The sequence below is a fragment of the Penicillium canescens genome (assembly GCF_028828765.1).
Source record: "Penicillium canescens strain IBT 15451 chromosome Unknown utg000002l_segment0_segment0, whole genome shotgun sequence".
NCBI classification, from domain to species: domain Eukaryota; kingdom Fungi; phylum Ascomycota; class Eurotiomycetes; order Eurotiales; family Aspergillaceae; genus Penicillium; species Penicillium canescens.
In genome coordinates, this window is record NW_026703964.1 from 1,794,492 (window position 1) to 1,818,892 (window position 24,401).

Here is a 24,401-nt window from a genome sequence, read left to right on the forward strand (position 1 = left end):
AGTCAAAGTTGCTGAACTGGGTCCTTTTAGTGTTGGGACATTGTCACGACTACCCCCAAAAGGTTGGAAATCAGTTTGGTTGGCGAAGGTGGTCGGAACCCTCGCGAAGACTTGACTTGTGTGATCAAGCTACTGGCGATATACCGAAGAGTTTCAAAATTGGAATGGACCAGTGGCTCCGTCAATATGGGGTTTCGAGGGCTGTGTAAAGGCGACAAAAGATATTGAAGGCGTCGTGAGAGAGTGGGGACAAAGGTGTCCACTGTGATCAGATCGGTAGATCCAGAGCCAACCACAGTCTCGATGTCCAATCTATACTGGTCTCCATTCGGAGGAGATATCGATATGACAACCTCCAGATTAGTGCTTTTCAAGATTTGTCCACAGGCAGCCTTGGAGGTATCGAATACAACTCGGATTTGGGACGAGTAATCCTGGCTCAACGTAGGACTTTGGCCATACTCACACACGCAGGCCAAAATACCGACATTACTGGCCAAACCAGTAGGGCTCCGTAGGGACCACTTTCCTCCTTCTCGTTCGCTTTCTGGGAATCGGCCTTCAATCTTCGCCTTTGAAATTTCCTCTATCAAGCGATTGGCTCTTCCTTCGTACATGGCTGTTAACTCCAATGCAAGCAAGTCCGATGGTGTGTTTATGTCGGCTGGTATGGTGTTGCTTGCGATTGGCAAAACAAACAGCATTCGGCCACAGGTGGATTGCATACATCGAACCTTGTGGAATTCCAATACTTTTGCAACTTGGAGTTCCGATTGAGGTAAAGACATGGACATATCAGCGGTAGGCGAGGCTGCATTGTCAATATCAGCCAACAACGCACGGGCGGTAGATTTGCTTTCAGCAGGCTTTGCCAGAAGAACTAGACAATTTTTGTAGAGAAGCAAAATCCCTGCATTAGGGCCAGATGACTGGGTATCCAGGTTGTATGGAGGGGTAATCTCGTTGAAATCGACAGCAGTGATCAAGCGACCTTCGGGGAAAGTTTTGACAGGCCATCCAGTAACAAGCTCTCTCAATCGTTCTAGGCCTTGTGCATGGCTGGATGGGGAATCGTTATCCAATGCACAAATGTCCTTCACAATGTCTCGCGCTTTCAACAGAGTTCGCACAGCCGGATGAACCAAGGGCAGACTGCCTGTCATGGTGTCGATTAGAAGACTGTATCGAGGAAGTCGTTGAACGGGCTCCATCAGCAAAGATCGTAATCTCTGCTCTCCGGTTTCGTATACTCTTCTCGAAAAGCTGGAATCCCTATCCTTCATGAACGAATTCAAAGTCTGGGTAAACCCGGTGTGCGCGCGCATGTAATCTTTGTATGGCTCTGAAAATCGAGGAAGCCATTCGAGGAGGGCCTTGGCAAATGCCACGGCTCCGAGCGCATCTTTGGTGTCCCTTGAGCGTCCTCGCGTAGAAGGAAGCTCCGTGTCATGGCCAATATCTGTAATGGCATCTTTCTCTGTTTCATCCAGGACCTGTCGAATGACATCAAGAAAGCCAAGGTTGATACTCAGAATGTCATTCAAACACGGTGGGAACAATGCTGCCAAAGCTTCCTCGGAGGGGCTAGTGCTTGATGGCCGCCTCTCATGGGCCTTTTGGCGGAATTCGTCCGCAACCTCATGGACAAGGGAATACAGCTTCGCAACGTATCGCTCCTCGGTATCAACAAGCTCACACATTGTTAAACGGAGAGCCTCTTTCTGGCTTCTCGCAAAAGTCCGCGATTTGCTGACATTGGTCGGTTGAGAAGGCGCCCGCTTCAGTCGAGATGTTGGCAAGAACATAGGATCCCCCAGCGCCTCGATGAGTGGTGTGTATGGTCCAAACTGGGGGTCTTGGCTAGCTTCCATGTCAGATCCCGCGCTCTCGCGTCGCTTGGATGGTTGTATAGTGTCCGCAGGGAGTACAACATCGATATCAATCCATGGAACTTTGCGTTCTTGATATGCGCTCCGAATATCTCGAATGATCTCCGTTGGATCATCCACTTTGGCCATCCGGTTGGCCAAATCTGCCGCGTGCATTTCATCAAACATCTTTGGGGGCTTTCCGGGCCGACCTGCACGAGCCACCCCGGTCAAACGTTGCTTGACTGGCTCAGACAGCTCGGCAAAGTATCTCAACATGCTCACTGCCAGTCCGCGACAGACCTCGTCACCTTGTTTGTCGCGGGGTAGGTGGTTGACCGCCGCATACACGGGAGCAGCGGGAGATACCGTTATTCGAGGATAACTTTGAAAGCCGGCTGTTGTGAAGATATGGGCTTGAATGCGCGAGCTGCTGACAGTCGCATTGGCGGTGGAGACAGCGCCGTAGAACACGAGGATGGATGATAAACACGAGTCGATGACATAGTAAAGGCTAAGTTGTTCGAGAGGCAGTTCCGATAGCGTAGGACTCGGGGGAGGTGCAATAGTCGCCATGGTGAAAATATTCACGTGTAAACGTGCAAGTGCAATACGCTGGCCAGGAAGGCGCTATGCGCGATAAACAAATAGAATGCGCCGACGGGCGTAGCAGGCGCGATGTAAAGAGAGAAAGGAAGCGCAGCGGCGCAAGGTGTTTTCAATGAGAGGATTTGTTTTCGGGATGAGGGAATGACAGTTCGCGATATAGGATTATCCTATGGTTGATGCGATCGCGATCGCGCTCCCCTCCATGGAAGCCGAGGGATAGGAAGTCACCAATCAATTCATGGGATCAGGCAGGTTATAAAAAAGAAAGGTGGAAAGAAAGGCCAAACAGAGAGGGTGAGTGAGTGAGATTGAGGGGAGTTTGTTTTGGCGGGGAGAGAAGCGGTGGGTTGATATCACGATAGCCCGATTGCGGGTATTAGCGCCCTGCTAAGAGAATGGTGGAGCTGAGATACTCGGGATTCTCTGTGGGCTTCATGGTGTTTTTATTGTTTCTGTTACTGTCCGGCCAACGCTTGTACAGTCTATGTTGCTATCCCCAACCGCTGCAAGGAGTGTGACAAGTCACATCTGGAGCACATGGGTTTTGTCATTTGTTTGCTTCTTTCGTTTCAGATGGCTACACGAGCTTAATTTTTGCACGTTTCATAGAGAGAGGATGTTCTAGGTCATATTATAACAATGCGATTATACCTTGGACAGGATGGCTAGAGTCATGAGTCATTTGAAACATAATATCCGATGTGGAATTGATCTTTATTTATTTGGAAAATATACTGACCCAGACGTAAAACAATAAGCAGAATCCCTGATCTTATACAGTTAGGAACATGCATATCTTTCATAGTTTCATGTTTGCTATCACATCCCGATATTGAAGTTAACGTTATACGTACTATGGAGTATGTAGATGTAGTGTCGTGTCAACAAGGTAGAATCCCACCCATGGATGCAGTCCAATACCGGAGAATACCATGTTACTCCAGTGTGGCTACTATAAACCAATGAAAGGTGTTTAATACAAACATTATCGTATGTACTGTAACTCAATCGTTACAGCCCCTGGCGTAGGCGGTGAGCAGGCGGGGGAGACGCTAACCTCGAACAGGCAAGCAGCAGTATGATGAGAGACCAGCTGTTTTGTTCCGACCTCCAACATGGTGCCACCAGCATCTCTTGTGATGCTCGATTCCACCATGGATTCGAACCTTCCCATTGCCATCGATCCGGTGGCTTTGGTGACCACTGAATGTATTACCGTCACCTCGTCCATGCGCAAGCATGCCCGCTGGGCTCACTCTTCGGTCTCCGCCATCTTGGGCGGCAATGGAGCCTCTCGTGTTTACGAGCCGGAGACCTCTGCTCCTCCGAGCCCTCGCAAAAACACCCAATCGACTTCTCGCGATGACGATCATGCTCTGGCCAATCGGTGGGGCCTTCGAGGCAAGAAAGGGAAGAGCATGCAGGATAACCCGTTAATATCGGCCTTTACACGACTGCGGAGCGATCTCAAAGGATGCAAAGACATTCGAACGTTTGATACCCCAGCCCTCCTTCATCCATTCTTACAGGTTGTCCGATCCTCATCGACCTCCGCCGCAATTACCTCCCTCGCCTTGGTCGCTATTACCAAGTTCTTCTCATACAACATTATCAATCCAAACTCCCCACGACTCTCAATGGCGATGCAACTACTGTCAGCGGCGATTACACACTGTCGATTCGAAGCGAGCGACTCTTCGGCGGACGAGATTGTCTTGTTGCGGATTCTCAAGTTGATGGAGGGCGTGCTTTCCCGACCCGAAGGCGAGCTGTTGGGCGACGAGAGTGTCTGCGAGATGATGGAGACAGGACTGAGCATGTGCTGCCAAGGTCGTCTGTCAGAGGTGCTCCGGAGGTCTGCCGAAATGGCAATGGTGAAAATGTGCCAAGTGATTTTCGGGCGGCTGTCGCATCTTGATCAAGGCATGCCCGCAGGACCGGACCCATTTGCGGGCGAAGACACAAAAAAGGACCCGCTATCTCGCCTTAAAATGGACCCATCGGTCAATGGGGACACTGTGACATCCCAGCACCTATCGGCTATAAGTGCAGACACAGCGGCAGCCGAAAGGCACAGCACAAGCCGTGAAGGATCGCCCGAGCAGGGAAATCATAGCAGTGCAGCGGCTGCACCACCCAGCCCGCATGACGACCCCGAAGCCGATGTCCAACCATATTCCTTGCCATCGATAAGAGAATTGTTCCGTGTCCTGATCGATCTGTTGGATCCCCACAACCGGCAACATACTGATGCCATGAGAGTGATGGCACTTCGAATCATCGATGTCGCTCTGGAAGTAGCAGGGCCATCAATTGCTCGGCACCCTAGTCTGGCCGTTCTAGCCAAGGATGATCTCTGTCGATACCTCTTCCAATTGGTCAGGTCTGAACAGATAGCCATACTTACGAGCTCCCTGCGAGTTGCCGGTACCTTGCTGTCTACTTGCAGACCCGTATTGAAACTGCAGCAAGAACTTTATATTTCATACCTTGTGGCATGCCTTCACCCTCGAGTGGAAATCCCTCGTGAACCTGGGATTGATCCCTCGCTATATGAAGGCATTCCGCAATCACCAAAGCTCGTCAAACAACCGGCCTCACAGGCGAACAGCGGCAGATCTACGCCTGTTCCCGTCAAGGACCGACAAAAGCTAGGACTTGAAGGTGGTTCAAGGAGGCCTGAAGCCCGAGAAGCCATGGTAGAAAGCATTGGTGTTTTGTCCCGGATACCTAGCTTCATGGTTGAGCTTTTCGTCAACTACGACTGCGAAGTGGACCGAGCCGATTTGTGTGAGGACATGATTGGATTACTTTCTCGCAATGCTTTCCCAGACTCTGCAACTTGGAGCACGACAAATGTACCCCCGCTGTGCCTGGATGCTCTCTTAGGCTATGTACAGTTCATTTACGACCGATTGGATGACGAACCAGTCCAAGGAGACTATCCTCCGCAAGAGCGCTTGAAAGATCAACGCCAGACAAAGAAGATCATCATCAAGGGCGCACAAATCTTTAATGAGGAGCCCAAAAAGGGAATTGCCTTCCTTGCGAGTCATGGCGTTATCGAGGACCCCAAGAACCCAGTGTTGGTGGCCCGCTTCTTGAAGGGAACCTCACGGTTGTCGAAGAAGGTTCTCGGAGAGTACATCTCTAAACGTGATAACGAGGAACTCTTGGGTGCCTTCGTGGATCTCCTTGACTTTTCGGGACGCAATGCGGTGGAGGCACTTCGAGAGCTCCTCAGTTCATTCCGTCTTCCCGGCGAGTCGCCACTTATCGAGCGAATCGTCACGACTTTTGCAGAGCACTACATGGAAAAAGTGAAACCCGCCGGTATTGCCGACAAAGATGCACTTTATATCTTGACTTACGCCATTATCATGCTGAACACAGAACTCTACAACCCTAATGTCAAGTCACAAAACCGCATGACCTGCACCGGTTTCGCCAGGAACTTGCGGGGTGTGAATGGAGGTGGGGATTTCGCAGAGGAATTCCTCCAGGAGATCTACGATTCCATAAAGAATAACGAGATCATTCTTCCCGACGAGCACGAGAACAAGCATGCGTTTGATTATGCTTGGAAGGAGCTGTTGCTGAAATCTTCATCCACCGGTGAGATTGTAACTGGCGAAACCAACGTGTATGACGCCGAAATGTTCCAAGCTACGTGGAAACCAGTGATTGCAACTCTTTCATATGTTTTCATGTCTGCATCGGATGATGCAGTGTATTCTCGCGTTGTCAATGGCTTCGACCAGTGTGCCCAGATCGCCGCTCGATATGATTTAACTGAGGCATTCGACCGCATCGTCTTCTCACTTGCGTCGATTAGCACTCTGGCCACTGCTAAACCTCCAAGCACAGCCCTCAACACGGAGGTCCAGGTAGGCCAAAAGAGCGTGATGGTGAGCGAGCTTGCCGTTAAGTTCGGCAGGGATTTCAGAGCTCAATTGGCAACAGTGGTACTTTTCCGAGTCCTATCGGGCAATGAAGCCACTGTCAAACAAGGTTGGGAGCATATTGTTCGCATCTTGAGTAACTTGTTCATCAACTCACTCACCCCGCCATTCGATGCCGAACTCACATCCGAGCTTGATATTTCTCCAATCCCCCTGCAGCCCCCATCACAAGTGGTTGATCGCGATGGGCGCAACAACGATTCGGGAATTTTGTCGGCATTCACGTCTTATCTTTCAAGCTATGCGGCAGATGATCCTCCTGAACCTTCAGATGAGGAACTTGATAACACGCTCTGCACAGTGGATTGTGTGACGGCATGCTCGATACCCGAAATTTTATCAAATCTCAAATCTCTCCCTCTATCTTCACTGGAGATGCTCATGGAAGCTTTGCTGTCTCAGCTCCCCGAGGAGAACGCACCGGCAGTAATTGTCGTTAAACCTGAACGCCCGTCACCTACATCAAGAACTTCAAGCAATAGAGTGGATCCTAACTCGCCAAAATATGACCCCTCGATGATATTTGTCTTGGAGTTAGCCACTGTGCTCGCTCTTCGTGATGACAAGACACTAGAGGTTCTAGGTGAAAATCTGGCAACGACTCTTCAAACACTGGTGCGCGATGCAAAGAATCTTCATCCACTAACCGTGTCCCGCGTCGTTTCTTATCTTCTCAATCTTCTGCGACTGAGCCATGTATGTACTGTCCAGTACGCTGTTGCCTTGGTTTCTTTTCTCACTGACCCTTTCCCAGGACCAACACTTCATGCGGGTACCTGTCGTGCTTCATGCCATCTCTGGATTCGATCAGGATATTCTCGAAACTGTTGCGACTCCAACAGTGAAGGGCCTTGCTAGATGCATTAGCCACACCGGTCTCCTACGAAATGAGATCACAATCTCCCCCGATTTCTGGTCAATCTTGCAACGCCTCCACCAACACGAGGCGGTTGCGGCTCTAGTGTTCGATCTTCTCCAAAGCATTATCGAGTCGATGCCCGACATCGTCACTGCTGATAATTACGAGTTTGTGGTTAGCTTGGCAAACGACTTTGTCAGTGCTGGACGTGTGGGATCCATTGAGGAACGACACAGAGATGCTCAGGCACGCCGCAACAAGGGCACGAAATCGAAGTCAAGGTATGTCATTCTTTAATATCTGACGTTCTCCATACTTATTTCTTAAGTGAAAACCAAGTTGTTACTCGCGGTGTAAGGGCAATTGGCCTGATCTACCACTTGACCGGTCGAGTGCCAGCCCTAATCAAGCAATCCCACCTCGAGGAGAATGAAGGTAAAAATATGCCCTTGGAATCCTGCTTGGAACGAACTAACATAATCCAAATTATAGCCTGGGCTGCCTACTGGTCTCCCATTTTCCAGTCACTGACCACTCAATGCATTAATCCATGTCGCGATATCCGTCACCATGCCATCTCCACGCTGCAAAGGTCTCTCCTGTCCGCCGAGCTGATCTCAAGTGATGACAACGAGTGGGCTAGTATCTTCGATGAAGTCTTGTTCCCGCTTGTGCTGCTCCTCTTGAAGCCCGAGGTCTACCACTCCGATCCAGTCGGCATGAGCGAGACTCGATTCCAGGCCGCAAATTTGGTCTGCAAGATCTTCCTACGCTTCCTTGACCAGCTTCCCAACAGGACGGGCATGCTTCCTCTCTGGCTCAAGATTCTGGACATCCTTGACCGTATGATGAACAGTGGCCAAGGGGATAGTCTGGTAAGTCTACCCTTTCCCTGCATTCCGAGCATGTCCCCACAGCAAATCTAACATACTTCCTTCAACCTCGCAGGAAGAGGCAGTCCCCGAAAGCTTGAAGAATATCCTCCTTGTAATGGCCGATGGAGGCTACCTAGTTCCGCCATCCCAAGACCCAAGCAAGGAGGAAATCTGGGTCGAGACCCGTAAGCGCCTAGGTCGCTTCCTACCTGATCTCTTCAATGAGGTCTTCCCTGAAGCTTCCCAGGAAGCCGGAAAGTCTCGCCCGGGCTCTGTCATCGCCTCTCCAGTTCAACCCACAGAGGCAGAGAGGACGAGCGAAGCAACTGCGTCTCCACAGGAAACCGGAGAAGAAAATGAGACCGCTGACGCTGAGGGCCAATCTGCTTCCGAGGAAGTTCGGGAAGGCACTTTATAGTGGAAATGCCAGTCCTTTTGGCCTTTACCGCGTGCTTAATCCTCGGCCATGATGTTTCTCTATCTTCTCAATTTTCTTTGCATTTACACCTAGCGTTGGGGTCTATGCTGTACCTTTCCATTACCTAGTCTCGTTTCTCTACCCCATCTCCCATGTAGATATAGTTCAATTTGATCATCGGTGCTGTATTCGAAAAGGCAAGCTATCACTCATATCCTTGATAATGTGACTGCTTTGTACGCAACAAATCAAGACATAATCGACGTTCTTGAAATTATGTCTGATCCGGGTGTTGATGGTTTCAAACATATATTGGCTGATGACAGATAAGTGGTGACACGAAAGTATCGTTCCATCGAACAACCTATACACACGTACACATACAGCTAAACAAGCGCCACATCAAATCAGGTATCCCAAGACAAGAAAGGAAAGCAGATAACGATAGAAACGCGACAAAGCCTTCGGTCCAGGCTCAAGAACAGAAGAACAGAAGGAAAATAAATCATGATTTAGAATGCAGTAGGTGGTTAGACCAATGAAAACGAGATTGACAAGACAATCCATCGCCTGCCCACGTCGGCGTGCCTGGGAATGAGGCAGCTGACGGAAACACGAAATGCGCTGCAGGTGAGGTGGAGATGCATCCACGCGCTCATTCTTATATTCAATGCCTTGCTGGCATTGAATTTCTCATTTGTACTGCGGGTTTTATGGGTTTTATGGTTTGGCTTTCATGTAAGGGCTGGTCGTCTCTCATTAAGAATCAGCCTCACTTTTTGTACTGGAGCATCATCAGGCCTACGCGGGACACGAGTTCTTGCTTCAACCGGAAAGAAGCGCCTGCATAGCCATTACGATACTAGTTAGCTCCAACAGGTTCATAGAACTTTGATTGATTGATTGAAAACAATCCATCACAAATGATACTTATACTAGGAGTTAAGAAGAATAGCAAGAGTATACACGTCGACAGATGAAACACAAAAGTAGATGATAGATCGAGAAAGAAATGATGAAAGGTGAAAAAAGTCATGAATGTCCGCTTTCTCTAGGGAGAAGATGGTTTGTATGAAGCCTTTCCCTCTCTAATCCTCGTCCATGTCAAGATCAATGGCGTCGGGGTTGGCAGTCGCGGCAGCCGGCGCTTTGTCTGCGGGAGGACGGTTACCACCCTCTGGACCGCTGCTGGCGGCAACGAATCCAACAGGGGCGCGAGCTTGTCGTTCCAACTCGGCCATGGCATCTGCGCGATCTTGGCCCTCTCCATCCTGTTCGCCTTCTTGGGGCTGTTGGCTTCTGGCAATAGCCTGGGATGCAATGAAGTTGACATCGGTACTGCAGGAAAGGTTAGCAAATGATGCAATTGTGCAGATGGGTTTAATATCACATACTTGTATTGAGCCTGGACACTTCTCTTGATGCGAAGCATCTCCTTGAAAGTATCTTCGTTTCCGTGCTGAACTTCGAAGGCCTCCCACTTCTGCCAGAAGGGAGCGTTTGTCCGGGGATCGCAGAATTGAGATGCGTGGCCGTAGATAGCGCGAGCACGATCGATCTCGCCAAGTCGTCGCTCCATCTCGGCGAACTTGAGACACATTTCCTTTGCCTCTTGGTCGGGCAAGGCGGCGATGGCGCGCTCATAGATGGGTCTTGCGGATGTGAGGCCAAAGTTGGAGGCTGACTTCGTGATGTAGAATTCGAACATCTCGAATCGGTCCTCGTCGGAGACTGCCCGAGTTGCGCGCTCGTAGATGCGCATGGCGTGTCGCGCAAGACCACGCTCTTCTTCCAAGTTTCCGTACATCAGGTAAAGGGACTTGGCGAACTTGGGCGGGCATTCTTCCAAGGCTTGCTCGAACAAATCTCGGAGACGCTCAATGCCGATCTTACGGTCCACGGCCTTGGTCAAGTACATGTTCCACAGCTCAAAGGCAACTGGATACATGAAGAGATCGAGTCCGCGCTCGTATACCTTGAAGGAATCTTCGAAGTACTTATTTTCCTCCAAAAGATTGGCATAGTTAACGACAGTTTGGGGTGTAGCGATGCGAAGCTCGAAGATCCGCTCGTAGACCTTTTTGGTTTCTTCTAGAGAAGAAACACTCTCGACGAGATCGACATAGAAACTCCACAATTTCCAGCTCTTGTGGATTCTTTGCTGTGGAGACAAGTTCTCGTCGAAGTAGTCCACGGTGGACTTTTTGGGTGCCTGTGTCGCCTTCGCCATGATGCTAACTGCCTTGTCGAAGTTCTCGGCGCGGAGCTCCATTTCGGCCCATTCGCACCAAGTCTCCGCCAACTCAGCCACGGACTTGAAGGGGACCTTGACAGCCTTGTCGAAGATGACTCTTGCAGTGTCCAAGTCTCCGCCATTCTCGTAGAGCTTGGCATAGTTGACCCAAAGCTCAGAGAACTTTCCATGGGCTTTCTTGGGACTGATTGCTGCAATAGCATTTGTGTAGGTCTGAACAGCTTCTTGCTTGTTATCGCCCCAAAGTGCCACCCTCTTCTCCCATTCAATGACGTTGTGAGGGTTCTGTCGTAACAGCACATCATTCACCAGGAATGGTCTGCGATCCATCAGCTGCTCGAAACGCATCATGCGGAGGTCAAGATCAAAGTCGGCTTCTTCGTCGAGTTTGCCCTTTTCAGACCGAACCGCTGCACCTTCCATCAAGTTGCCGATGATAGACTCCTCGAATTCGACATAAGAGTCAAAGATAAGAGTGAAATCACGAACAGTCATGACAGTAGTAATTCCCTCCTCGAAGACATCCCGCGCCTTCTCGAAGTTGCCCTTGGTGATCCAGTATGTGGCGAGACCGGCCCATAGCTTGCCTCTCTGGTCTGCGAAGCGTTCAACACCACTCCGGAGAATGGCATCGACATCGATTCCGACCTGTGGGCCAGTTTCGATTTTCTTAGCCTTGGAAACAAGCAAGTCGACCATCTCCGTCCATAGCTGGAATGGACTCTTGCCATTCTTGGACTGGAATCGCGGGTTGTCAAGAATCTCCATGAACTTTTTCACGGCTTCCGTATATTCGCCCATCTCAACGAGCAGCTCAATGTACTCTTCAGCATTCTCTGGGTGAATTTGCATGTACCGCGCAAAGATTTTGACGGCGGTTTGGCCAGAAGCAGACCGAGCGAAGCCCTTGTAAAGCCTCCAAATTCGGTTGTGCTGGGTGACTGGCAAAGCGCGCAAGGAACGGTCGAAGGTTCGTCGAGTCTGGGTGATAAGAGGTTGTTGGAGTAGGAAGGAGAGGTACATTTCCCAGATGCGCGGCATCTTGTTGAGCAGGATCAAAGCTCTTTCGTAGAGGGCATTCACCTTCTGGTATTCAGCGCGATATACCGTGGGGTTGCGCCCCTTCAAGTGTTTCGTACGGAACTCAAGATACTATCAAAGTCAGTAATTAGTGCCCAAAAATTATGAGTATTGTCGGGCTCACCATTTTCCAGAGCTTGTATGACCGCGGTAGCTGTCTACAAGCACGCTCCATGATCTGAGAAGGCATTTGTATTAGTATAGTCCATCGTAGGGCAGTCGTGGTGAGCGGCGACGTACAAATGCTTGCTCATAGAGCGTGCCATTTTGCTGCTTGAATTCGATGTAGGCGAGCCATGGCTTGACGCTGCCGGCGTCGCGAAGCAAATCTTGTTCGTAAACGATATCCTGGTCGGCCTGCTCGAGGAAATGGTGTCAGCATCGCTCCAATAGTCCAATGGGTCAAAATTACAATCAAATAGAGGTCCGGCCGGGCCGCAGACGGTCGATCCATCTCTGCGTGCTGCCGGTGCGATCTCGGGGGCAAGAGAGTCCCTGGCATTGCGCCACTCAGTCGAGCGGGATCCAATTACACGGTCTCAACGAGTCAGCATGGAGGTAGGGCGCATGAATAGGAGGCTGTTTGCTTTGCGCGTCTGGATGGAAAACCATTGTGACGGATGTGGTCGTATGCCGGTCACGTGGAGTGTCTGTATCTGGCGGGCGGTGAAGCTCTTTATCGGCGTCATATCAAGGTGGCCGCATTATGCCAGCCAAACAACAAGGTCTCTATTGTGCTTTGTGCTGAGATACAGTCATGTCGGGTGCCGTAGTAAGTCTACATGGGATTGAAGCTATTAATCATTCTATCTGACAGTTCTCTAGGGCCGAGAGGCAGTATTCCCGACTCGCCAGTCACTGGGGTTGATGAAGAGCAAGCTGAAAGGGGCGGAGATTGGACATAGTTTGCTGAAGAGAAAGAGTGAAGCTCTAACAAAGTGCGTGGTGTCTGTTCTTCCTGTTCGTCTGGCTGTACACTGACCCTCTATCTCTTTGAACAGACGTTTCCGAGGTATGCGGTACCGACACATTCCCGTTCCCCCGCCTTACATAGGCGCTAATAATCCTTCATAGAAATCACACGACGCATCGATGAGGCCAAGCAAAAGATGGGCCGGGTCATGCAAATTGCAGCCTTCTCCCTCGCTGAAGTGAGCTACGCCGTTGGAGGCGATATTGGATACCAGATCCAGGAGTCAGCCAAGCAGGCCCGTTTCCGCGTGCGAGCGAAGCACGAGAACGTCTCCGGTGTCTTCCTGCCGCAATTCGAGAGTTATACACAGGAAGGTGTCAATGACTTTGGTCTGACCGGTCTAGGCAAGGGTGGGCAGCAGATCCAGCGCTGCCGGGAGACATATGCACGGGCTGTGGAGACATTGGTGGAACTGGCAAGTTTACAGGTATGGATGGGACTATGCGGCGGATCGGGGTATCGCTCACTAGTTGCGACAGACTGCCTTCTTGATTCTGGATGAGGTTATCAAGGTTGTCAACCGACGAGGTAAGTTACATGACTATGAACCGTCACGGCTTATAGACTAATAATTATCCTATAGTAAATGCGATGTAAGATCCGAATCATTTTAGATTCGAGTTGGCCTGCTGTTTGAATACTAATCTATCACAGCGAGCATGTTATCATTCCCCGAACTGAGAATACCATCAAATGTTTGTACCATCTACTTCGCTTGGAATTCACTGGCTAACTTCCAAAGACATCAACTCCGAACTCGACGAACTGGACCGTGAAGAGTTCTATCGTCTCAAGAAGGTCTCGAACAAGAAGCAGAGGGACGTCGCTGCTGCAGATGCAGAGATCCTTGCAGCTCGTGAAAAGGCAGCGGCGCAGCAGGCAACAAACCCGGAAAAGAATGCCACGGTTCAAGGAGAGGAAGAGACGACGGATGTTCTAGGAGAGCAGGAAGACAACGATGTCATTTTCTAGGCCCTGGGCTTCCTTCTATCATGCTTCTTACAGATACTCTTTCCTCGTTGGCTTCCATCTTTTTCAGCAGTGACATGTACCACTTTGTACGCCCATACTCTTTAGCCCTTTGGCTTCCTGTTCATCTACTTAGGAAGTATTGAATTCCATGTGATACACAACCTTGATGCATTGCGACAGCAAGAGAGTCGGGTTAATGCTCTCCGTATTCCTAATACACATGTTTAAGACGAGACCTTCCAAACGCCAAAAAGAACGAGACAGGGATATTTTGTAGGATGCAACATGCCAGCAACTATTGACGCTGGTAAGTGACGCGAATCGGCTTGCCCTGCTCGCCCATGGGCATGCCAGACGTAGCCTCCTTCGCGCTGATTGCTCCAGCCTCGGCCTCGTACTCGACGAAAGCAATTCCCTTTCGGCCGGGCACCAGTCTGACTTCCTGGAAACCTTCGAAACGACCAAAGACAGCAGACAGGCCCTCCTCGCTCGCCTCGTCGGGCAACTCCCGCAAGAACAGAATCTTGTTGGGTGGTAGGTACTCGTCCGGAACGACTGCAGTCGTGGCACCAGAGGTCGGCTTGAGACCAGCTCCCTTGGTTGTCTTGGCTGGGCGTGTGGATTCGGCGGCGGCGGCGGGACGCTTGAGTTTCTTCTGTGCTTCGAGCGCTTCTTGGGCTTGTTTCCGCTCTGTAGAACACTCGTAGTTAGCATCGGCTTGGACATTCCATACCGATCGGGAAGTCCATCTAACACACCTTTCTCGGCCATGCGCCTGCGCTTGTGAGCCTCTAGCTCCTCGCTGCCGCCTTCGCGCTGGACCGTCGCATCACTTCTTGTCTTTGCGTAGTCCAACACCATAGGCTTATCGAAGATGTCGAAGCCATTGATTTCCTCAATAGCGCGGGTAGCGGAGTCGACGTTGTCAAAGACGACAAAGGCCTGGCCCTTTGCCTTGAGGTTCCTCTTTGCGATGATTTCTAGAATGGTGCCATATTCCGAGAAAATCTCCTCCAAAGCCTCTTTCAACTGCTCAAGCTTGATTCTCTCATCTAGATTCTTGACCTAATCATTTTGCAAAGCCGTCAGTATGTGAGTGCTCAAGCGGAACCGGAATGCTGATTGGCAGGGGAGGGACAAGATGCGCACATATACTCTGCGAACAGTGGTTAGCATGGATATTGGCAGATGATGAATGAGTACTTACGTTGAATTGGCAGGAATGCCAGCTGCAGAGACGGCTGCCATTGTTGCGACAGTTGGAGCTCTGGGAGACGGCGAGGTTGAGCTTCCGCTTGACCAGAGGCGGGCAGATGAGGTTGAGGGGAAGTTTTGGAACATAATGCACTAGTGTGGTATTCTTTCACACCAGTAGCATCATTGGTCTAGTGGTAGAATTCGTCGTTGCCATCGACGAGGCCCGTGTTCGATTCACGGATGATGCACATTTCTTTTTTTCCCCTTTTATTTCTCTCTCCCAGTTTCTTATTTTTTTACTATGCTTTGTTGCAAATCTTGTAAAATACATTTATTCCGGTATATAAATTCATACATCGCTAATTGTCAAATTCGTAGATCAATATCTCCCGCATTCACATTCTATACCCTCTCCAACTTCCGTGTCAAGGATTGGCGGTCATCAATCCTGTCAAACGCTCCAAGTGGAGGTTGTTTAATCACGCCCTCGGTACCCTTCGATCGTGAATGACGGAGAGATTTCGTTGAGGATTGCCCCCGTACCTCACTTGCAGAAGACCGATGAACAAGAGGACGAATGGATGGTAGGCAGGAAGCAATTATAGCGACAGAAGCTTCCGTGAGACTCCATATGAGTGCAGTCGAAATAGTATCCAACAGATCACGATATCCATCAGAAGTCCCTGGAGAATTTTTTAGTAATCCATCACTCTTGCGGGCTGATATGAAGCATACCGTAGGTGAAGTATAACAATACCACCATTCGCGTGATACCAATAGCAGTTGATAGCGAGCCTAGTAAGAACACCAGAAGCACACTGATCTTCTTGAAGATTGTGAGCTGCAGCTGCCATACCAATGGTACCGGGAACAGCAAGAGAAGTATATCAGTGACCACATCTGTGATGGCATAGCCAGACCACGAGATCTCGGCTTGGATGCAGTGTCGTCGATGCGACCAAGCAAAATACTGCAGACTCCAGTTTCGAACATGGCACTGAAGGGCTGAAGTGATGAGAAACGATATCGCTAATAGTGCACATATAGCGATCATAGTAAGTGAAGCGACATTGAATGTCTTGCCCCGAAAGATTCGCCGGTATGCCAGCAATACGCTGGTTTTAATAACCCCAAACGCAACTTTCTCAACAATGCTATACCCCAGAACGATCTGGCTCGGATGCATCAGCATTTCACTGCAACCGGAGGCTTTGGTTGCGTTCAAAACAGACCTGTTCAACAATCTCATCCCGAGGTCCTCGCATGATAGTATTGTGATGGGGCGCATTAGGACCCGCCGGCTCCGAGTGAGCCCCCAAAGCCCCTAGGGCAGCACCTATGATATCGTCATTCATACAGTCGCTATGGAATATGGCTCAATGAAGAGAAGGGCCAGTCCGGGCTTACCGGAGATATTTGTGATCCCTAGTCCCCATACCAGCACCATGGACACTAGAACCATCCAGTCATCCTCCTTAAGTGAGACGCCTAGCTTGCGCCTTGAATAGAACCGTGATCCCACAGCGATTGAGGCGAGGGCGGGCAGAAGCACTCCCACAGCTATCACGCTATGAGGTTGAAGGTCAAGTAGCATATTGGGAAAGTGGTTGCATGATAACAATCAACAAAGTAGTGGCGGTTGCCCAGCAGTGCAATATGCCAGTTTAAGATGCGAAGATCATCCGCTTTATCCAACGTCAGCATGTACGATCTGCACCAGCGGTGTTTACATGAAGTCATGCATAAGTACAGCATGCCGGGGCCATTGGGGGCCGTTCTCGGGCCGCTTACATGTACCTTGGACTATGCATTTGCTAGAAACAGGATTGAGAAGCATTTTTCGAGAGTGATTTTGGGCGCATTGGGGGTTCTTCATATGCAGTTATAGGATCCTATATAGTCGGGTAGGGTTGTGTACCATTTAATATGATTAACTTTAAGCAAACCACTGCAATAGAATACATGGAAGGCAGAGATAAGCTAAAAAGCCGCTAACAAATGAGCCATGTCGAATGTCTCAGGGGTGTGTGGCATTAGACCAACTATATGGACACCGCGTGGGTCGCACTTGGTTAGCCTCTTCAGCAGGGACCAAGGACTTTGCAGGCGATCAGCAAGGCTCGCTTTTCAATTCTCTCGAATCCAGCCAATAATTTAACCCGCTCATGTCAGATTCCAAGAGCTTGAAGTGACGGTGTATCCAACCCCCATCATAGGGGTCACGTTTGGACTGAGGAACATTGTTCTCGATCGGGGAACTCGTCTAAGAACCGAGATCTCGTTGGCTAGTTGTTTCCCCAGTTTACTGGGGCTCTGTTCTCTGCCTTAATACTCCGTGCTTCCATATAAATCAGCAGACATATTCCTCAAGCAGCATCCCCTCCACACACTTAGCCAAACCACCAACCACCAACCACCGCGATGCAGATCGCATTCCTCTTGTCCCTTACAGCCCTGGCCAGCACCAGCACCGCCCAATCGGCAGGCTGCAACAAAAATATACCCTCCAAATTCCCAACCCCAGGAACAAGCACGAGCCTCAAACTCCCAGGCTCAGACCGCCAATACCGACTGTACATCCCAGCTAACTATGAGAAAAACACGCCAACAGCACTCTACTTCTCCTTCCACGGCGCCAGCCGCGACATGCTAGAAGAGGAAGACCTCTCACAATTCTCCAACCCAAAATTTAACCCCAACGGAATCGCCATCTACCCAGACAGCAAGAATGGATACTGGCTCTCCAATCCAAACGCAGACACATCACGCCCCAATGATCTGGATTTCACAAACGATCTCCTAGCCCACATGGAGGAGAAACTCTGCATCGACAGGAGCAGAGTTTACTCAGCGGGCAAGTCAAATGGCGGTGGTTTCACCGGCGTAATCGCCTGCAATGCCACCGTCGGAAGCCGATTTGCTGCCTTCGCAGCTGTCAGTGGTGCATGGTATGACACCGACGACATTGAAGGCGTGGGTCCTTGTGCTCCCGCTGAGCGTGAGGAGGGATATCCTTTCCTCGAGTTCCATGGCACGACGGATACCACTGCGCCTATTGATGGGAACACGAAAAGTATTCCAAAATTGCCGGTCATTGATATCCTGCAAGGCTGGGCGAATCGGAATGGTTGTGCTGAGAAGGCTCGGTGGGCTAGGAATGAGACGGCGTTTGAGGAACCGTTTGTTAAGCATGCTTCTTGGGATTGTGGTGGCAAGTCAGGTATTGTGCAGCACTATCGTGAGGGCGAGAATGGCCATTGCTGGCCTAGCACTGTTGGCAATGATGACTATGACCGTCTGGCTAGTCAGTGTCCACTCGGCAAGTATGTGTTCAATGCTACTGAGTACATTTTTGACTTCTTTGCTGGGTATCGTCTGGGTGCGTGAGTGTATTTCTATCTCATTATTACTACTAGGCTGTTGGTTGCTGATTATTCTTTGTGTCGACAGTGAGTAAAGACGATCTGTGAGAAGAGATGGCGGTGTACAATGGATTGGGGATATATCCTCGAATATATATCTGTTTATGTGTCTATGCATAATATGACACTAGAATCAAACCACGAATACTTTTGATTTTCAAAGGTCTATTCAAAAGGCAGCCTCAGACGACCTCCTACTTGACAAAAGCCTATTTCCAATATTCCTTGAGTAAGTGTCCACATCCACGCTCGTCGTCACATCAATACCAGCCATATGAATTTCGTAGTCAGCAGGAGAACTCTTGGCCGATGCCAACGAGGGTCCATAATAGCTGGAAAGCTGATGTGTGTCGTCATCATCGGTATTTTTGCGAGTAGATTTCCGAGAGGTAAAGCTCAGCAGGGGTCGAAGGGAGGGTAGACAAGCTTTGGGTTTCCGTCAGCATCGCTTATTGTCACAAGAAAAGAAAAAGAAACTCACCAGACACAATGCCAATATTAGTCTCCACGGCTGTCCACGTGGAAGGCCCAATGAAGACCCACGTAACATCTAGGGATGGGGTTTTATATGATTCCAACATGACCACCAATCGGACAATTGACATGATGCAAATACTGCTCCAATCAGCATTTATCCGAATCGGCACACAATGATGGATACATACAAGCCTCCCATTGCAAAAGCACAAGTTAGCGCAATCTTTGCGACTGTGTTTCGCTGAATCCTCCACACATACGGTAAGGGCAGAATCAACAAGGCAAAGTCTGTGATGATATTCGGGACTGCGTTCCCGATGAAAAAGCTGTTGATGTCCACACCACAGTGCGATTTAATGGAGTAATCCCAAAGACCCTGGATAGGCACGCATTGGAAGACGGTTGTCAGGATCTAGGGTCATTAGACAGACTGTTAGATTAGATCACCCCGGGGGAGAGAGCAGGATTCGCGTACCACACCAAGTCCCCATGCCGTGATCACGGATGCCAGGATATAGATTGGAATACGCATACTAGAGCTGCTGAAGATACGCCAGAAGAATAGCAAGATTGAGTACTTCGTCAAGCAGAGAGAGAGGGTATATAAAATCTCGCAGACAAATAGGTTGATATAGAAGTGCGATACACCCAGTATCCCCCATTTATAGATATGGGTGCCGACACCCCGATGGATCCAGATTATCATGTCGACGAAGTTACCCGTAGCCATAGCCTATCGATGATCAGCATTAGGGTCACAAAAAACAAGATCCCTGCTATGTAAATACTCAGGTGAAAAATGAGAATCCATACCAGGGCAACACAGATGATATAGTCATCCCACCATAATCCAGCTTTGGAGACACCCAATCGACAGTACAGCCGCAGTGCTACGGCGATTACCGCTAGAACGTAGGTGGAGGAATAAGTCGCATACAGCCGTGACTGATGGGACGCATTGAGATCTATGCCGGGTGGAGGGGTGAGATCCATAGTACAGAATTAAGGCTCATGTAGAACAAAGAAACCATGGAGGGCTGGCTTTCAATATAACCTATTGCTCAGTTGAAAGCCCCCAAACCAGGATACTTAATTGCGCCGGCTGATATTCATCTTCCGGCCCCAGACCCATGCCAAATCCTTGTCGCCATGTCCAATCATGACTATCGCGACTTAGCCTGATCTATGCATGCACTATATGCACGGCGGGCGAACCCCTGCAGGTGGAAATGAAACAGCTCGGCAGCGATAGTGGTAGCGTCGCTATTGTCGAGTAGTGTAGTGTATATTAATGTATATTGGGCTTGGATCTGCTGGTCCTCCGTTCCTCAGCACATTTATACTCTCTCAAACATCATGACCACTATCCTATTTGTACCCGGTGCTTGGCTCACTCCGCTATTTTATCAGCCTTTCCTCCAAGCTCTCACGGGAGCCGGCTACGATGTCCGCTACGCCGGCTGTCCCTCTTTAGATCCCAAGGAACCATCCGGTATCGATTGTCAAGCAGATACCGATGCCATTGGTGCCATTCTCCGCCCCCTAGTGGAAGATGAGGGCAAAGATGTCCTGCTCTTTATGCATTCTTACGCTGGCATGCCTGGAGCGGCGGCGGCTACCGGACTAGCCAAGTCACAGCGGACTCAAGAGGGCAAAGCGGGTGGCGTTGTCGGATTGTTGTTTCTGGGGGCGTTCGTCGTTGCCGAAGGCTCCAGCTGTGCTGGCCTGATGGGTGGAAACCTGCCCCCTTGGATTTTACTCGATCAGGTAGGACCCTTCAACTGCTGGGCGTAATCCTTGTCTGACTCGTTCTAGCCATCGGCGAACCTCAATATCGCAGATGACTCTATCGCCAACTTTGCCGCGGATGTTGACTCGGCGTTGGCCCAGTCCATGGTGACAGAGCTGAAACCGCATGCCACCTTGCCCTTCACTTCGCCCCAGCCACATCCGGCCTGGGCGGACGAGGCTTTCCAGGGGCGGTTGGCCTTTATTGTCACGACCGACGATCGTGCGGTGCCGAAAGAGGCGCAATTCGGTATGATGGCCGCCACGCAGAAACCGTGGATTGTCAAGGAAATCGCGTCTAGTCACTGCGGACCATTCCTGAATCAGATTGATGAGACCCTGCGACTGACACGGGAGATTATTGGTCAATTTCCATAGAGTTTGAAACACAAACCTATATGGGGAATTGCAAGGAAGAAAATATGCGGACCTTGACGGCCAAAGCTTGATAGAATGTAGATCAATGTAGATCAAGTAGAGTCAAGACACTCGGATAATTACAAAGTTAACACCCGTATGATCCTCGGGCATCCATTCCAAATCCTCATCCTGCATACCCCAATCCTGCAGCGGAACCTCACTAACATCAATCGTCCACTGCGTCTCCGTCTGCTGCTGAACCAGCTCCCAGAGCCTCAAGAACGAATCCCGATTATGATAAAACATCATCCCCCAAGGACGAATATATGCGCGGGCTCTTTTACGCCCCTGCTGAAACCCCACCAACATAGTCCCAGGCTTAGAAAGACCAACAATCTTCTTACAGGCCGCCAACTGGCTGTCCCAGTCAAACAAATGCAAAAACTGAGAAGCCAGCACCAAATCCACCTGGCCACGCAGCAGCTCAAACCGCTCATCCTCGATACTCCCCTGTAGGAAGTCAGCGTGAATGAATGTGGCCCGCATACGAGAATGGTCACGAAAGAGCTCATAACCTAGCCCCCAAAGGTGGGCCTCGCGATCCAGCGCCCACATACGCTCTGTGGAAACTCCGTGCGTAGCGAGTAAACGCAGATCCTGACCGAGTCCACATCCCAAATCGAGGATGGCGGCTTGAGGCCGCTTGGCGGTTTCCAGGATAGCCTGGAATCGGGGGAAAGCTGCTATTCCTGGTAGGAGAAACATCCATAGGCCAATGCATGGGTATTCACCTAGCGGCCATGCTTGATCGCGCTGGATCCTTGTTAGGATGTAGTGGGGAGTATGGGAGGCGGGACAAGATGTTGAGAAACTTACGATGCGATGTAGATGCGGTGTCAATTCTTCGTCCGTTAGTCCGCTCCATTGGCGAAAGATTAATTTGATGCTGGGCTTCAGTCGGGGGCCAATTTCTGACTTGAACCAGACTGAGGTATCGATTGTGGACATGGCCCCTGGACATAAAGAGTCTTACCGGTGTCTTCTTTAAGCTTTACAGGATTGTTAGTGCGTGCAATTTAGCGCTGTTGGTTCGGTTAAGATATACATGTAGCTACTGTAATACACCGGGCGTTGGATTTTGAGTTTCTTAGTAGATGATATCTTATATTAAGGGTCCCTTGAACGGAAATATAGAAATATCAAGACCAACTGACTTTAATAGTATGTAGCAAGTATAGTGCTGTCTCATCCTTAAAGTTTCGCTAAACTGCAATACATCCCTGCATTTGGCCCCCAAGTTACATTGGATTTACAGACTGGCCACTGGATTAGACAGTAAATGATCAATCCCCACCACATCACAGCCGTAGACAGCCTGCAGATAAGCAAAGCTTTGCTCTTCGGGCAGATGTAAGCCCGCCGTACACTCACGGACGACGGTGGTCCACAACCCGCGCTGGAACGCGCCTCGGACCGCAGCGTCCACACAGATATCCACAAAAAGGCCCACCACGACAAAATGCTCGAATCTGGAGGCGAAACGTTCAAAGTCCGGCGCCAGGAACGGGTCGAAATAGGCCTTCTTGTCGAAGATGCGATCATATGCCTCCACCTGCACGCAACTGGCAATTTCCGCCCCCCGACTGCCTTCCAGACACCAGGCCCGGCGACCCTGGAGTTGGTTGCGACGTCGCCACGTTTGCGGTTGATACTTTTCATCGCCTAGGAATCGGACCCACGCGATCTGCATTCCCTCGCGGCGGGCCCAGTCTACGACCCGCGGCATGTTTTCCTTGATTCGCGCCATCATCCGCGGCGACTTGTAGTCAGTCATAAAGTCGTTTTGGAAATCCATCACCACTAGACATGACTTGCTACCGCTGGGCGGGGACGCTAGAAGACCCTCGACCCCGAGTGGCTCACTCGCACCAACACCCACGGGGAGATTGGGAACGATCGTTTGCAAGACGGCGTCAACGAAGGTTTCTGTGTTGGTCGTGCCGCCCTGGTCCGGGGTCCGGATGTGCTTCGCGTGCAGCTCATCCAGAGTGGTATCCATTTGGCGTTGGACCCCACTGCATCCCCCTTGTCTCTCCAACAATGTTGCGGCCGCGCGAATGGTGGCCGAAGGATTCACCACACCCTTTCCGGTAAGGTCGTCGGCCGATCCATGCGCCGTTTGGTACTCGCTTAGGCCATTGTTCACAGTGGGGGAGAGATAGACGTTCTCGGCGCAAGCAGACTCCTGAGCCCCAAACCCAAACCGATCCAGCAGGATGGTTTGCATAATGTCTGCGTATTCATTGGCGCAAATCATCAGCTGGCGACCCTGCATGCCGAAGGCCAGTAGGTTGCGGTTCATCGTGTCTCCCTGTACGAAGTGGATGCCAACTCCGAAGGATCCCTCCCATTCTTGGGCCCAGGAGTAAAACAGGCCGTCGAACAGGTGAAACTTGTACACTAGCGTAACCGTGTTGATGTCGACTTCGGGCCCCCAAACTTCATGCGCACGGGCAAGGGAGAAGGCGAGGAGCTGTTCGAAGACTCCTTTGCTAAAGTACGTTGATCGTGTCACCGTCTCCCGGGTTGAGTCGAATTTGTTCAGTCCGGAGTAGCATCCCTGCGCCTCATCCCGCATCAGGAGGATTGACGTCGAAGGATTCAATTCGAAATGCTCAACTTTGACAGCTTGCAGCCGGTCTCGAACCATATAAAGCGCTTGTGCGCTGATGGACGTTCGAAACACTGCACATGCCCCAAGGCTGGATACTTCGCGACAGAAGCCTTCATAATGATCTGCATCGGTGAGGGTTTCCTCAGTCACCACATCCGTATCATTGATGGCTAGGAGCGAGGAGTAGGAATGATAGGTTCGAGAGGACTTGATGAATTTGATTTCCAAGTCGTACGGGGCTGCCAGTGCTAGGATGACTTTCTCGAAGACGGCCAGCAATTCGGGTCCAGTGCCATTGCCCACGGCCAGAGCAACAAGAATAGAACGCATCGTGTCTTGGTGGTCGGAAAAAGAGAAGAGATTCAAAGGTTTTATCGATTTTTATATACTTCTATAGACCCTTGTCCGGCACATTCTGGTGGACACAGCTGCAGGCCCCATCTCGCAGGGTGTCGCGATGCCAAATGGCACACCCCTGATTGACCAGCTAATAAGCGCTAGAAAAGCATTCTGGTGTCTGACTTGCATAGCACGCGATTGGCCTCATTTATTTCCAGGTTCAAACGGCCCCCTTTCTCGGTCTTTGAGGGAGTATACACCCGCCCAAGCCTGC

The 24,401-nt window shown here is 50.3% G+C and overlaps 11 protein-coding genes across 11 annotated transcripts; 4 read left to right on the top strand and 7 right to left on the bottom strand.

Moving 5' to 3' along the window:
• Positions 1-26: 26 nt before the first annotated feature.
• On the bottom strand, positions 27-2,444 carry N7446_001870 (uncharacterized protein; the record flags this gene model as incomplete). The annotated part of the gene is made up of 1 exon (XM_058510619.1): positions 27-2,444. One exon carries the CDS (start codon positions 2,442-2,444, stop codon positions 27-29), a length of 2,418 nt encoding a protein of 805 aa, XP_058376155.1.
• A 1,148-nt stretch (positions 2,445-3,592) lies between these two features.
• N7446_001871 (uncharacterized protein) lies at positions 3,593-8,591 on the top strand (the record flags this gene model as incomplete). The annotated part of the gene is made up of 5 exons (XM_058510620.1): positions 3,593-7,135; positions 7,194-7,579; positions 7,627-7,733; positions 7,791-8,173; positions 8,247-8,591. 5 exons carry the CDS (start codon positions 3,593-3,595, stop codon positions 8,589-8,591), a joined length of 4,764 nt encoding a protein of 1,587 aa, XP_058376156.1.
• An 870-nt stretch (positions 8,592-9,461) lies between these two features.
• On the bottom strand, positions 9,462-12,516 carry N7446_001872 (mRNA splicing protein SYF1). Its single transcript, XM_058510621.1, has 5 exons — positions 12,338-12,516; positions 12,166-12,282; positions 12,050-12,103; positions 9,986-11,997; positions 9,462-9,929 (listed from the first exon to the last, which is right to left on the bottom strand). The coding sequence occupies exons 1-5, from the start codon at positions 12,425-12,427 to the stop codon at positions 9,680-9,682; spliced, it is 2,523 nt and encodes an 840-aa protein (XP_058376157.1). The 5' UTR covers positions 12,428-12,516; the 3' UTR covers positions 9,462-9,679.
• Positions 12,517-12,682: 166 nt separating this feature from the next.
• On the top strand, positions 12,683-13,870 carry N7446_001873 (H(+)-transporting V1 sector ATPase subunit D; the record flags this gene model as incomplete). The annotated part of the gene is made up of 8 exons (XM_058510622.1): positions 12,683-12,697; positions 12,751-12,863; positions 12,927-12,937; positions 13,000-13,325; positions 13,378-13,426; positions 13,482-13,491; positions 13,553-13,593; positions 13,641-13,870. 8 exons carry the CDS (start codon positions 12,683-12,685, stop codon positions 13,868-13,870), a joined length of 795 nt encoding a protein of 264 aa, XP_058376158.1.
• A 295-nt stretch (positions 13,871-14,165) lies between these two features.
• N7446_001874 (U1A family small nuclear ribonucleoprotein) lies at positions 14,166-16,661 on the bottom strand (the record flags this gene model as incomplete). Its single annotated transcript, XM_058510623.1, has 8 exons — positions 14,166-14,560; positions 14,629-14,935; positions 15,020-15,026; positions 15,078-15,217; positions 15,611-15,750; positions 15,803-16,238; positions 16,300-16,403; positions 16,475-16,661. The coding sequence occupies 8 exons, from the start codon at positions 16,659-16,661 to the stop codon at positions 14,166-14,168; spliced, it is 1,716 nt and encodes a 571-aa protein (XP_058376159.1).
• Positions 16,662-17,488: 827 nt separating this feature from the next.
• On the top strand, positions 17,489-18,454 carry N7446_001875 (CE1 family esterase; the record flags this gene model as incomplete). Its single annotated transcript, XM_058510624.1, has 1 exon — positions 17,489-18,454. One exon carries the CDS (start codon positions 17,489-17,491, stop codon positions 18,452-18,454), a length of 966 nt encoding a protein of 321 aa, XP_058376160.1.
• A 204-nt stretch (positions 18,455-18,658) lies between these two features.
• N7446_001876 (uncharacterized protein) lies at positions 18,659-19,094 on the bottom strand (the record flags this gene model as incomplete). The annotated part of the gene is made up of 2 exons (XM_058510625.1): positions 18,659-18,915; positions 18,971-19,094. The coding sequence occupies 2 exons, from the start codon at positions 19,092-19,094 to the stop codon at positions 18,659-18,661; spliced, it is 381 nt and encodes a 126-aa protein (XP_058376161.1).
• A 26-nt stretch (positions 19,095-19,120) lies between these two features.
• Positions 19,121-19,959, bottom strand: N7446_001877 (uncharacterized protein; the record flags this gene model as incomplete). The annotated part of the gene is made up of 3 exons (XM_058510626.1): positions 19,121-19,378; positions 19,442-19,699; positions 19,780-19,959. 3 exons carry the CDS (start codon positions 19,957-19,959, stop codon positions 19,121-19,123), a joined length of 696 nt encoding a protein of 231 aa, XP_058376162.1.
• Positions 19,960-20,322: 363 nt separating this feature from the next.
• On the top strand, positions 20,323-21,132 carry N7446_001878 (alpha/beta hydrolase; the record flags this gene model as incomplete). Its single annotated transcript, XM_058510627.1, has 2 exons — positions 20,323-20,733; positions 20,782-21,132. The coding sequence occupies 2 exons, from the start codon at positions 20,323-20,325 to the stop codon at positions 21,130-21,132; spliced, it is 762 nt and encodes a 253-aa protein (XP_058376163.1).
• Positions 21,133-21,207: 75 nt separating this feature from the next.
• On the bottom strand, positions 21,208-22,152 carry N7446_001879 (class I SAM-dependent methyltransferase). Its single transcript, XM_058510628.1, has 2 exons — positions 21,991-22,152; positions 21,208-21,927 (listed from the first exon to the last, which is right to left on the bottom strand). Exons 1-2 carry the CDS (start codon positions 22,120-22,122, stop codon positions 21,235-21,237), a joined length of 825 nt encoding a protein of 274 aa, XP_058376164.1. The 5' UTR covers positions 22,123-22,152; the 3' UTR covers positions 21,208-21,234.
• A 271-nt stretch (positions 22,153-22,423) lies between these two features.
• Positions 22,424-24,118, bottom strand: N7446_001880 (isochorismatase family hydrolase; the record flags this gene model as incomplete). The annotated part of the gene is made up of 1 exon (XM_058510629.1): positions 22,424-24,118. One exon carries the CDS (start codon positions 24,116-24,118, stop codon positions 22,424-22,426), a length of 1,695 nt encoding a protein of 564 aa, XP_058376165.1.
• Between the last annotated feature and the right edge of the window lie 283 nt (positions 24,119-24,401).